The sequence below is a fragment of the Vipera berus genome (genome assembly GCF_964194415.1).
Source record: "Vipera berus genome assembly, chromosome: 1".
Taxonomy (NCBI): Eukaryota; Metazoa; Chordata; class Lepidosauria; order Squamata; family Viperidae; genus Vipera; species Vipera berus.
In genome coordinates, this window is record NC_138202.1 from 76454355 (window position 1) to 76468276 (window position 13922).

A 13922-nucleotide genomic window follows, 5' to 3' on the forward strand; every position below is an offset into this window, starting at 1 on the left:
ACTTTGTAGAGGAATTACAAGGAGCCAGTCTACTTGCTGGCTCTTCATTCCACTGCAGTTGTCAGCTTCCCATTTTAATGTCTTCGGTTTGCCATTTCTTCCCCAGAAATCAGACTCAAGTATTTGCGATGCATCATGCAGTAGTCAGCAAGAATCAGAAGATAAATATTTTTAGAACTATAAACATACATAAATTATTGTTAAATGATGGTATTGAGAGGTTTAATTTGCAGAAATACTTATACAGGCTACTGACCAATGCATTATAGCTATGCCAGATCTATTGCAAGATGAAAGAATAGGCAAATGAATAATGAATCAATTTTAATAAAGTGAAAAAGCCTCTGTACATTCTAGAATATGAAATTTGGAACCTAACAGTTTTGAAAAAGTGTTTTTTTAAAGTTAGCAGCCCATTTAATGAAATTACACATGATTTTAGTGGGACATACTTCTAAATAAACATAGATACAGTAGTCCTCAACCTATGGCCACAATTGACCCAAAAGTTTGGTTGCTAAGCAAAACAGTTGTTAAGTGAGTTTTGCCCCAATTTACAATTTTTTGCCACAGTTGTTAAGCGAATCGCTAATTGTTAGATGAATCATGTGCTCGTTAAGCAAATCTATCTTACCCCATTGACTTTGCTTTCGGAAGCTGGCTGGGACAATGACAAATGGTGAACATGAGACTCCAGGACAATTCAACTGTGATAAATACATGTCTCTTGCCAAGTGCTCAAATTTTGATCATGTGACCATGGGATGTTGCAATGGTAGAAAATGTGAAAAACGGTCATAAATCATTTTTTTCAATACCATTGTAACTTTGAACAATCACTAAACAAATGGCTGTAAGCCGAGGACTACCTGTGTGATTGAATGTTGTTCTATGAAACTCTAGATATGTACTAAAAAGATTTTCTATAAAAGCAAATCATCCACATAGAGCAGAGTTCTCTAACCATTCTGGGCCGCAGCCCAGAGGGGAGAGCAGCAATTTCTGCGTGTGCACGTGTCCATGCACGCTAATGGGCCCACGCCCACTGGCACAGTGCCCATTTGCGCATGTGCAAAGGCCACACCCACACTAGTGGCCCGTTCGTGCATGCACAAATGGGGCACACGCCCCCCTTGTTAGCATTCCCATTTGCACTCGTGTGCATGCACAAACTGGGCTCTGGGCGCTACCGCAAGTGGGGGGAGAATGTGTGCCCATGAGTGCATGCCCTGGCCAGCCATTTTTGCGGCCCGCTGGCCAAGAGCCAGAGACCATAGTTTGGGAACCCCTGACATAAAAGTATGGAAAAGTGAGACATCAGACATGAGATTCAGGGTACTCAATGTATTGGTTGAATTGTTAGTGCTTAAATGTAATTGCTTATAAGAGAGGACTGTTTTCCAGAGAGGATAGCCTTTTAGACTACATACTTCATATCTTTCAGTATTTTAATCTTTGAAGTATGTTCTATAGGTATCTTGTGTAATATGTAGTTTTCCTAGTATCTGTGTAATGGAATGTTCTTTCTGGTTGGGATTGTTTATTTATTGCCTTCCTTAGTTTGTTCCAACAGAAGCTGTTAATAAGGAACGTGTTTACAAAAATGCCTTCTTATGTCTCTGATTTCTCATTTGTCATATTTACTATTATGAAGTATAGTAAAAGCTTATTTTTTTTCTTCTTGTCTTTCTTTGATTATTTTGTTTATAATTCAGAAATCCATTAATTCTTGCTTTACTAGGAGGACGAAGAGACTATTAATTCCGAACGCCATTTTCTATAAAGTTTTTTTGTGATGAAAAGTTTATATTCTGGACTAGAATGTTGAGGGTATTTTTCAACAGTAGGAATATTTAGCCATCAACTTGCAATTTTTAGTCAAAGTAAAGATTTAACCATGCTTACATTCAGTTGATGAAACAAAAGAGGACTTAACATACCCATATTTAGCCAAGAACTTCTCCAAGACATGCCAAATACTTATTTCAAGTGCTTTTGAGTTGAAGAAGTTGTTTACTGACGTAGAAATTAAACTAGCAACTATATCCTTTGAAATACATATGGTTTATACCACACCTCTGTATTTGTATAAGCACTTAAAGTGACTTACAGCAATTAAGAAATAAAACATTAAACATTATGTTGACTAAATGAGCTTTGTACAATTACTAGAATTCTGTGTTACAGTTTTAGGGACCTTGGAGAAAATTTATTTAGGATATAGAATCTGTAAAAAAAGTTTGAGAATTTTGAATTTATTTTATCAGAGAACAGTAATTTCTGCAGAAGATTCATTTAAGAACTCTTTATCAACTTTTTTTAACAAGGAAAATTTCTCTTGTGGCTAATTAAAATATTATTCTTCATAAACGGTTGGTGTCTAGGTAAGCAATTTGGAAGTCCTCAGTGAGTTTAAGATGGTAATAAGAACTCTCCAGTTTCCTTTTTGGTTGTTTATAGAAATTGACATGATTTTTTTTCTGTAAGCTTTCATAATCTAAAGATTACATTTTACTTGTAATGTGGCATCTGCTACATCACTTATTTCTGTAGGCAAAACCTACAGGAAAATTCTGGAAATGAATAATTCATCTTTTATAGAAACAGGAAGCATAATCACAATAGTGGACTTCATTTTTCTGTGTGTTTGGCTACATTGCTTATTGAGTGAGACAATTTTGAGGATAAATTCTAAATCTATCTGATTTCATTCTAGATAATACATTGCATGCAAAATATTTCAAAAAGAACAATGCATATTGATCCCTACCTTTATTGAAATTAAAGACAGGATTAGAATGTCCATATTAAAAGATTACAATAAAATAAGTATTAAATAAAAATCAGGGATTTGATTCCTTATATATTTCCAGTCTAATGAAATGATCTTATTTATATCCTGCCTTTATTATTTTTACAAATAACTCAAAGCGGCCAACATATCCAACACACCTTCCTCCTCCTATTTTCCCCACAACAGCAACCCTGTGAGGTGGGTTGGACTGAGAGAGAGTGACTGGCCCAAAGTCACCCAGATGGCTTTCATGGCCAAAGTGGAACTAGAATTCACAGTCTCTTGGTTTCTAGCCTGATGTCTGTGGAGATTCTCAGTCATCCAAATCACGGTTGTCCCAAAGGTGCATTTATTTTCAAGAGGCAACTGGGCTTTCTTGATTTTCTTTGAAGATGTTTCACTCCTCATCCAAGAAGCTTCTTCAGCTCCGATTGAATGGTGGGAAATGGAAGGATTTATATTCCTTGCAAACAGCTGGTCATTTGCATTCTTTTAAAGAGCTGTTGAGGCCACTTGGAGATTTATCTGTGTCCTCAGGGTTACTTGAGTAGTGCAAATGGGTATAGAGCCTTCTTGGCAATGCTGAAAGGACTGTGTTGTAGACTGGAGATTGATGATGTTGGAGAGGGCTGTTCAATTTTGACATAGATGATTCTTTGTCCCCTCTTTCAAACCAGTGGTTTTCTCTGTCTAAAATGTGGACTTCGCTGTCTTCAAAAGAGTGGCCTTTGTCTTTTAAATGCAGATGGACTGCTGAATCTTGTCCTGATGGGTTTGTTCTCCTATGTTGTGCCATGCATTTAAGAACAACTACTTCATAAACAAAAGGGACGTGGTGGCTCAGTGGGTTAGGACGCTGAGCTTGTCGATCAGATGGTGGGCAGTTTGGCAGGTCAAATCCCAAGTGCCGCGTAACAGAGTGAGCACCTGTTAACTCGTCCCAGCTTCTGCCAACCTAGCAGTTCGAAAGCACGTAAAAATGCAAGTAGAAAAATAGGGACCACTGCGGTGGGAAGGTAACAGTGTTCCGTGCGCCTTTGGAGTCTAGTCATGCCGGCCACATGACCACGGAGACGTCCTCAGACAAGTGCTGACTCTTTGGCTTTGAAATAGAGATGAGCACCGGCCCCTAGAGTTGGAAACAACTAGCACGCATGTGCGGGGGAACCTTTACCTTTTTACTTCATAAACGCATGAATTCTGTATTGTATGTATTTGTACTGACCCTTGGAAACTTCTGTCTTTTGTCTGTTTTGAAATGTCTCTTATCTAGATTTCCATGAAGATAGACTTGCGAGATGTGGATGGCTCTTCTGTAGATCCTTGGCCCTTGAGATTGAGTGTCTGTCAGTGACTCATTTTTTGCACTAAAATCATGAAGGTTGTACCAGAAAAGAATGCTGTGCGAATCCTTTGGGGCCGAGAACGTGGAACACAAGCTTTGGGAGCACAGCGTCTTTTGCAGGAGTTGGTTGAAGACAAAACCCGTTGGATGAAATGGGAAGGCAAGGTGAGACACTTGGCAGGAATTCTAAAGGGTTTTTAATGTTTTCCTGCTTTATATGGAGGCATGTCAATGAAGATTCTGAATCATCCAGGTAGAGTTGTCTGGAAATTGAGTCATGGCAACTGGACTTCTTTTCTTCTTGGTTCGAAATGTTTTGCTGCTCATCCAAGTAGCTTCTTCAGTTTGAGCAAATTGGTTAGGGTTAGGGGAACCCCCTTATATGGGGACACATTTTGGATTGACACATCCTTAATTATAAAAAGAATGTATTGAGTGTGGTGTATTGAGTGTTTTGCTTGAGGATAGTTCAATGTACTGTACTTGCAGAGTTAATAGATTTGGATTAACATATTGTATATGTGTTGGTTTTAAAGCCTTTTTGAAATGATATAATGGAAGTTTTAAGAACATGTCTGATTTTCCCAATGTTGATTTTCTGTAAAGCAAAAATGATGGTACATATAGCAAGTAATTTGAGCTTAGAAAATGTTCTGTACTTTTTAACTTCCAGAAAGTTGAATTACCGGATAGTCCACGCTCCACTTTTCTGCTAGCATTCAGTCCAGACAGGTATTATTTATTTGTTTATTTATTTAGTTGTTTTTTATTATGTTCCAAGTATACATTTGGCAATCAGTCTTTTCCAGACTTTGAAAATTTGAAGTGTGTTATGCCTTTCCACCAAAAACCCCCAAAACATTTAAGGTGACTAAAGGGAAGAATGAAATGATCATAAAAACAAATATTGCATAATAATTATCTTTGAAATGCTAAAATAACTACTATCTTTGAACACATCTGTAATTCCAGTTTGTGAATAATCCTACACATTTAAATTAAAAACAGGTTATTTTATTATTGCCTTTCCCAAGTTGAGCTCTCAAGAAGTGTTGGACGATAATCCCAGTTTATACTTTCAAGTCAACTTGGCCATTATTGTGTACATTGACGTGATGAGAGCTCTGGTTTAAGGTATTTGGAGGTGTCAGGTTGGGGAAGGCTAATTTCCACCACAGTTCTTGCTGTGATGTTTAAGTAAGGTTCTTCTCCTCCCCTCCTCAGTTAACTGCTTATGGTGTCTTTCCCCCCCCCCCAGGACTCTCATGGCATCAACTCACGTGAACCATAATATTTACATCACAGAGGTGAAAACGGGCAAGTGTGTTCACTCGCTAGTTGGACATCGACGCACACCATGGTGTGTAACTTTTCATCCCACTATCCCAGGGCTTATTGCTTCAGGGTGCCTCGATGGAGAGGTTAGAATCTGGGATTTGCATGTAAGTTCCTTCTAGCACACATCTATTTCTTTTTTTATGCATGGATGATTTGGTCGTGGGGGAGTTACTGCTTTAAGTGTACATCCCTTTCCATTCTAAATATGTAAAGAAACATCAGGTGGGTTCTGGATTGGTTTTATATATTAAAAAAGTCTTTAAATAAAACACTTGCATGAGTGGGTATTTTTCATGTTTATTTTTTGCTAGTGCAGCATAGTTGAAATGTTTCTGTCAACTCAAATGACTTTTTTTCTCATTTCTCTAGAATGTATGATAATTCCTAGGTAACTTCTATAGACAATATATTGCAATGAGCTTGTGGCAAATGAAGTAAAGAATCCTAGTTTCACTGGTGCAGGATGGGGGCCTGTGTGATTAAAAAAAATGAAGGATATGTGCTGATCCTTATTATTGAATTCTAGATCTAGCTAAAGGTGAGAGAGAATAGAAACATGTTTTAGACAGGTTACTTTCTTTTTGGCTTTTTTTTTGTTTCAAAACCATTGGTGACTCTACACTGACTTGCTCTCAGGGTGGAAGTGAGAGCTGGTTTACAGATAGCAACAATGCCATTGCATCCTTGGCTTTTCATCCAACGGCCCAACTTCTGCTAATTGCAACAGCCAATGAGATTCACTTCTGGGACTGGAGTCGCCGGGAGCCTTTTGCAGTTGTGAAAACAGCTAGCGAAATGGAGCGAGTCCGGTGAGTAATCCTGGGCGCGTATCTAGTTGACAAGGAAGTGGAGGAGTAACTGTTGTGAGAAGAAATCCTTGGATAAAATCACTCGAGGTATATTTATAGATCAAAAATAGGAACGAGTAATTGACAAAACTGGAGGTATTATGGGAGATCGCCACATTGGCGTCGGTGTTGAATTTGATATTAGCACATGCTGATGGTTTGTAGTTGGAAATGATCAGGGAGTGATACATAAGCTATTTTGAGTTTTTCCAAAGGAAGAGTGTATTCAGAAGTGGTTACTACTACAATTTGAGAATTACCAATAGTTCTATTCAAATTCATAGCTGCAACTGCCTACTGTTATATTTCTTTATCTGAAATAAAGTGAAACTGAAGCAGTGTTGCTTATCTAGATCAGAGATGTACACCATTTTTAATGAGCTCCGACTCACCTATCCTGTTACACTTCTTTAACAACTATAGCCTTTCACAAGTAGTACAGCAAGGTAGGCAGTTGGGCAATAATACTTGTATGTGATACTTTGAATGACATAGCCGAAACTGAGGCACATAGAATATGCAAGTGGGCATAAATATTTATTAAAAGGAAAAAAAACTATTAACAAGGCAGTTGCTTTACTGATTAATATTACTCAGGATATTTTGTTAGCCGGAGGCATCAAAAGCCCAACTATCTGGTTGATAGGATCAAATTACAACGTAAGTCTTGGTGAACCTGAAAACTAAAGACTGCTTGAAACTGCTCTGCAAAAATTGTGCTTATCTAGAAATTAGTGGTTTGAAAGGAGACAAATAAGTGAATGAAATGGTGGTTCTTTTGGAGGCTGTTCTCTAGGTTAAGCCAATAAAAGCCAGAAAATAGTAGGTGATCCTAGTAACAATCCTACAAATACCCAATACACAAAAGGTATAAATGCATCATGTTGAATTAAGTTAACTAAAATTGTTTGAAATGATCATTTACTTTAAGCAACTTCTATATAGCATGTGTAACTTGAAACTATTCTAATTGTAAATTAGAAACATCTCTGAAATATAGGGGCTTTTGTTTGTGTGTACAACTGACTCTGAAATGATAACTGAAAATCTTATTTTACAGAAGCGTTGCTGCTGAGAGAGTTAGATGCGATCTGATTTCTAAAATCAGGCACTTTTTTCTTTCAAAAACTAGAAATGTGGCAAGTTTGTTAGAACTTGTAGATATTATTGTCTTGAATAGCTGGAGTTGAAATTATATCTTCCTTTCTATTTCAGACTAGTACGATTTGATCCCCTTGGGCATTATTTACTCACAGCAATTGTTAATCCTTCCAACCAGCAGGTAATTGTTTTGTAAATCATTTGGAAGACATTAAATATTCTGTCTGTGAGAAGCTTCAGGTTTTGGATGCTTCATAATATAGTTCTCTCTTATTAATTCAGCTACCATATGTTTGCAATTTTTTAAACAGACTAGTCAGGAATAACATGATCCAGAATCTTTAAAACTCTTGGTAGTAATCTGAAAGCATTTGAATGGGTGACTATCCATTTTAGTTTTTGGTACAGAATGGGGGGACCCAATAAAAGACAAGCTTATACATAACTAAGGCATGAAATGTATTGCTAAAATAATAGGAATATTTCCAGTACTATATTGCATGTCGATGGCCCCAAAGCTTTCTTTGTGCTGATCACTTTTGGAGCCGTATTAGCTGCACTGCTTTGTTTGAAAAAACTGCACTGTATCTTTGTGGGAATTTACAGCATTATTACATGGAATTTTCTGAATCTAACTGATCGTTCTAATGAAAGATTATTAATAATTTTACCGAACTCAAGAAAAAGCATTTTCTGTTTTATCTTTCTGTTTAAGAGTCCCTCCACCCCATGAGTTGATTGATTGTGTGCACTTTATTCTGCAGAACGATGAAGAGGTGGAAATACCTGTGGATAGTACAGAAATGCCACATTATCGTCAACGTTCCATTCTCCAATCTCAACCAGTGAGACGCACACCACTCCTTCATAATTTCCTGCATATGCTGTCATCACGCTCTTCTGGTATCCAGGTGGGAGAGCAAAACGCCATGCAAGACTCTGCTACACCCTCCCCTCCTCCTCCTCCTCCTCCCCCACCCCCACCTCCTCCCCCTCCCCCCCCACCCCCACCTCCAGCTAGTGAAACCTCTAGAGCATCTGCCTATAACGGCCTCAGTGAGCCTGTCAATTACCCCTCAGTAAAATGTTGCCAGCATCTGGGGGTTTTGTGCCTTTGCAGGCGATGTTCTAGTGCAAGACTTCCATCTTCTCTCTTCCCATCCCAGGACAACGCCCCTTCCACATCCTCTGGGTCCACTGGCACTTCCTTTTCTTCCGTGCAAATGGAACCTTACCAACCCCAGGAGCAGGCATCTTCAACACAGCAGGAGCAGGGACTCCTTAATCGACCATCTGCTTTCAGCACTGTTCAGAGCAGTACTGCTGGCAACACCCTGCGCAACTTTAGCCTGGGCCCCACTCGTAGATCCCTTACTGGGTCTTTGTCAGGCCATCCGTCCAGGATCCACCCAAGACAGATGGCCTCAGGGTTGGAGGGTTCTGAGTGGACTCGAACAGTGTTAAATATGGGCCCTCGCTCTGAGTTGGAAGGTATGCCTCCTCCTAGAACCAGTGCCTCTTCAGTGAGTTTGTTGTCGGTGCTGAGGCAGCAGGAAGGAAGTTCCCAATCCTCTGTATATACTTCAGCTACAGAAGGGAGGGGTTTCCCAGCTCCTGAAGCTGAAGCAGAAGGCACCAGTAGTCCTGGCCCAAGCAATCCAGCCAGCCTTCGCAATGAGCTTCAATGTGACTTGAGGCGGTTCTTCTTGGAATATGATAGGCTTCAAGAACTAGATCAGGGGATAAGTGGTGAACCTAGTCAGTCACATCAGGCCCAGGAGATGCTTAATAACAACATTGAGCCTGATAGGCCTGGTCCTTCTCATCAACAGACCCCACATAGCAGTGAAAACAATTCCAATTTGTCACGGGGGCATCTGAACCGCTGTCGCGCCTGTCACAACCTGCTGACTTTTAACAATGACACACTTCGCTGGGAAAGAAGCACACCCAGCTATGCACCAGGGCAGTCCCAAAGCACATTTGAGGGGGTGCCATCCAGCAGTAGCCAGCTACCACCACCTGAGAGAACGGAAAGCCGAACGTCTCCCTCTAGCAGGCTGCCCCTGAGAAGATCTTCTAATCCTCAAGAGGAAAGGACTGTGAGAGGGGTCTTTAATCAAGAGACGGGGCACTGGGAAAGAATTTACAGCCAATCTGCTTCAAATAGACCTGAGAATGTATCACAGGACGCCTTAAACCAGGAAATGCCTGAGGAAATTTCGGAAGAGGATTCACTCAGGAGGTAAGCCTGCTAGACTTTTCTAGCTAGATTCCATCTTGATTTGTCTTTGAAGCCCCACCAAGCCTGACCTTTTCTAAGCGTTCTAATATAAAACTGAAAACGCCGTTATCAAAAAAACAAAAGCAACTAATTACAAAAATAAATTTGGTATTTGTGTTACGGACTGTTTTTAAAGCAGGGTTTTTAGAGGCTTCGAAGTGTAAGAAATTAAAATGGTGCAAGGAAAAGGAAAGATGAAACCTTCTAGTACAGTGGCTCCCAACCTTTTCTACACCCTAAAACGCTTCTGATATATTCTTGCACCCTTTCCAAAAGTTCGAAATAACAGGAACGAATTATGCATATACACTTATAATTTTGAAAACCCAAGTTTTCGCACCCCCAAAGGGCGTGAGCACCTTTGGTTGGGAACCCCTGTTCTAGTAGAACATGATCTTTCTATTCAAATCTTATGTTTAGAGATACTTTGCTTGGATCAGCTATTATTTACAACGTCCGCTTAAACACACATGGAGTTTCTGCTTTAGTTATATATTTTGTTCATCTTTCAGAATAATTCCCATGTTCCTCTGTTACATGATACTGTCGGTTATTTTAATTGTAGATTTAACCTGTAGAGTTGAGAAAATAGTTGAACTAGGAACTGTTTGATCATATTTAAAGGAAGGAAAATAGCTACCATGGGATCTTCCGTAGTAATGAAAAATATTGCTTTTGTTTTCCTTATTCTGTGGAATTGGGCACTACATTTAATATTTTATACTTGCCCTTTCAGTATTCATAATAAAATAAACAGATATTCTAAAATTTGTATCTCAGTAATTTTCCACTCTGCTTCTGTAATTTGATAGAGAAATGAGATATTTTTTCTTTCTTCTAAATTTATCTAAGGTTAATGTTGCCAGGTGCTTTGTTTTGACATGAGTAACTAACCTTAGCTCTAGACCAGTTTCTGTAAATTGGAGATTGATTTTCTCTAGTGCCTCGCAATCGGCCTGCAATATTACACCTGTGCCAAACAATTGCTTAATAGATAAAGAGCTGTTCCCCCCAGGCAGAACTATTGATGTATTCTGAAAAGGACTTAAGTAAGGGCAATGATTGTATCATAAAACTGATCTGGAAAGTGTTTGCTTCCTGTATCAAGGCTGAAAAATAATCACAGTTCTATTTTTACATCTCAATCTACATGACCTCTTCTACAGAGGGGTACATGAAGAAAACAAGTAGAATTTACTACTAATGAAAGAAGGGAGAGGGATTTCTTGACGGTTGACTGTTGGGGTGGCTTGCCTTCAGGGGTTGTGGGTGCTCCATTGTTGGGAGGCTTTTGGGAGGTGACTGAACCCGCCATTTCTCTGGGGTGGGGTGGGTTCTCCTGCTTGGGTGGGGGGTTGGGCTGGGAGACCTCCGGGGTTCTTTTCCAACTCTGTTATTCTGTTACTATAAATAAATATAAATTAATAAATTGGATGTTTTCTGTTCAGTTGTCGCCAGTCGTTTAAAATGGGTTTGTGGTGCTGTGAACTCCAGGACACAGTGGTGCTCTGAAGCCATGTAATCAATTAGATCTGTGAGGATATCTGGGAGAGCAAATGAAGGTTTTTTTCATAGCCCTCATTCTTAGAACACTGAGAAGGAAGCATCTGTACTGGTGGCCTGATCTTTTTTGCTAGAATTAAACTTTTTGTGACAGAATATCAGTAGCTACATGCTCTGAAATTCACATTTTCATTTTATTATTTTGACTTTAAAAAATGGAAAGGGGAGAAATGCGGGTGTATTTATGTAACCAACACAATACTTGCTGTTGTTCATGTTTAGATGTCTGTCTGGATTTTGTTGATCTGCATTGCAATATTCTCTGTGAGAATGAGCTCGAGATATTTCGTTGCTTGTAATAGACTAGATGTTTCCTGGTTCCCATTTCTCTGCTTAGAAGTTGACTGAACTAGTGGTTGTCTCTTACTTGGGTATTGTGATGAAACAGCGATTTCCATGGAAGACAGAAGGCTAACGGAAAGGGTTTGGGCAGGTCAAGGAAATTACTCTCTCTGATGATAAAACTAGCCCTGGAATGTGTATTTAGACGCACCTTTTCTTCTATCTTTGCCTCAGCTAGTCAATTGCAATCGAAGCAAAGCAGGAAAGTATTAGATAGCCTGCTGCTCTAGCACTCAAATACTTGCCTTCTTTGCAAAACTGCAAAAATCTAAACGGCTTCTGTTCTTTAACCTCTATTATTAAATTATTTGATGTTTCCCTTCCCCTCCTGCCCCAGCATCAAATATGCAATGCTAGAGAGAGAACAATGGGACAAGACAATAGAAGAAGTGCTCCCCACCCCCACCACCTTACACGTATGAGAGCAATCTGAATTCATCTGGCTGGCCACTGACCCAGAATGGAGAACGAAAGGCACTTTGGCCTTGATTTAACTTTTCAAGAGCATGTTCACTTGCAGCATTAGCCTGAAGCAAGAGCAGAAGAGGGGATTTTGCAAATCATCTGTATTGCTACTGGATTACGCCAGTTAGCGCACATACTTCTGGGGAATCAGACTGTGTTAAACGGATTCTGAAAGATCTTATAAATTTTCCACTGTAACTCCCCCCCTCCCCCCATCACTTATGGTTTGAATTCATCTGCTTTTTAACTTAAAGGTAAAGGTTCCCCCGCACATGCGTGCTAGTCGTTTCCAACTCTAGGGGCCGGTGCTCATCTCCGTTTCAAAGCCAAAGAGCCAGCGCTTGTCCGAGGACGTCTCCGTGGTCATGTGGCCGGCATGACTAGACGCCAAAGGCGCACGGAACGCTGTTACCTTCCCACCGTAGTGGTCCCTATTTTTCTACTTGCATTTTTACGTGCTTTCGAACTGCTAGGTTGGCAGAAGCTGGGACGAGTAACGCGCTCACTCTGTTACGCGGCAGGTCTCCGTTCCTCCTGCCGACGTTTGGGGAGGTTTGGGCACCTCCCCAAACCTCCCCAGGTCTCTGTTCCTCCGCGCAGACCTGCCGACGTTTGGGGAGGTTTGGGCGCCTCCCCAAACCTCCCCAGGTCTCCGTTCCTCCTGCCGACGTTTGGGGAGGTTTGGGCGCCTCCCCAAACCTCCCCAGGTCTCCGTTCTTCCGCGCAGACCTGCCGACGTTTGGGGAGGTTTGGGCGCCTCCCCAAACCTCCCCAGGTCTCCGTTCCTCCGCGCAGACCTGCCGACGTTTGGGGAGGTTTGGGCGCCTCCCCAAACCTCCCCAGGTCTCCGTTCCTCCTGCCGACGTTTGGGGAGGTTTGGGCACCTCCCCAAACCTCCCCAGGTCTCCGTTCCTCCGCGCAGACCTGCCGACGTTTGGGGAGGTTTGGGCGCCTCCCCAAACCTCCCCAGGTCTCCGTTCCTCCGCGCAGACCTGCCGACGTTTGGGGAGGTTTGGGCGCCTCCCCAAACCTCCCCAGGTCTCCGTTCCTCCGCACAGACCTGCCGACGTTTGGGGAGGTTTGGGCGCCTCCCCAAACCTCCCCAAACGTCGCGCAGACCTGCCGACGTTTGGGGAGGCGCCGGCAGGTCTGCGCGGAGGAACGGAGACCTGGGGAGGTTTGGGGAGGTGCCCAAACCTCCCCAAACGTCGGCAGGAGGAACGGAGACCTGGGGAGGTTTGGGGAGGCGCCCAAACCTCCCCAAACGTCGGCAGGTCTGCGCGGAGGAACGGAGACCTGCCGACGTTTGGGGAGGTTTGGGGAGGCGCCCAAACCTCCCCACACGTCGGCAGGTCTGCGCGGAGGAACGGAGACCTGCCGAGGTTTGGGGAGGTTTGGGGAGGCGCCCAAACCTCCCCAAACGTCGGCAGGTCTGCGCGGAGGAACGGAGACCTGCCGACGTTTGGGGAGGTTTGGGGATGTGCGTGCGCACCTCCCCAAACTTCGGCAGGTCTCCGGACGGCGGCGGCTTGGGAGAGGTGCGCGCGATCCTGGAAGCACCGAAGCCTCGGCCGCGCGCAAGTCCTCGGTAAGCTCCGGGCGGTCACTTGCTTCGCGTCTCCTGAGGGAAGGGGGGGCGACTGGAGCGGGCGTGTTTCCTCGCCTGCTGGGCGCCGCGATTTGCCCGGGGAACGCGCGGGCCCCGAATGGCAGCGTGGAGTGAGGAAGCGGACAGCCAGGGCTTCCCCGAGAGCCGCGGCCACACAGGGTATTCCTGTGTATTCAGGCTTGCAAAATGGCGGATCGAGCCTCTGCTGGCGGCAGAGGCTTGCAGAGCGCGGA

The 13922-nt window shown here is 42.3% G+C and overlaps 1 protein-coding gene across 4 annotated transcripts in view; it reads left to right on the forward strand.

The window, feature by feature from the left end:
• The window catches only part of AMBRA1 (autophagy and beclin 1 regulator 1), a 165322-nt gene that overhangs the window by 5217 nt on the left and 146183 nt on the right, over positions 1-13922 (forward strand). For 2 of the 4 annotated variants that reach the window (XM_081315060.1, XM_081315061.1), the window contains exons 2-7: positions 4068-4304; positions 4813-4871; positions 5398-5581; positions 6114-6286; positions 7541-7607; positions 8191-9671. In XM_081315060.1, coding sequence (XP_081171186.1) covers positions 4170-4304; positions 4813-4871; positions 5398-5581; positions 6114-6286; positions 7541-7607; positions 8191-9671 — 2099 coding nt within the window. In that variant the 5' untranslated portion in view covers positions 4068-4169. The remainder of the gene's footprint in view (positions 1-4067; positions 4305-4812; positions 4872-5397; positions 5582-6113; positions 6287-7540; positions 7608-8190; positions 9672-13922) is intronic. The other 2 variants (XM_081315062.1, XM_081315063.1) reach the window with 2 other exon arrangements.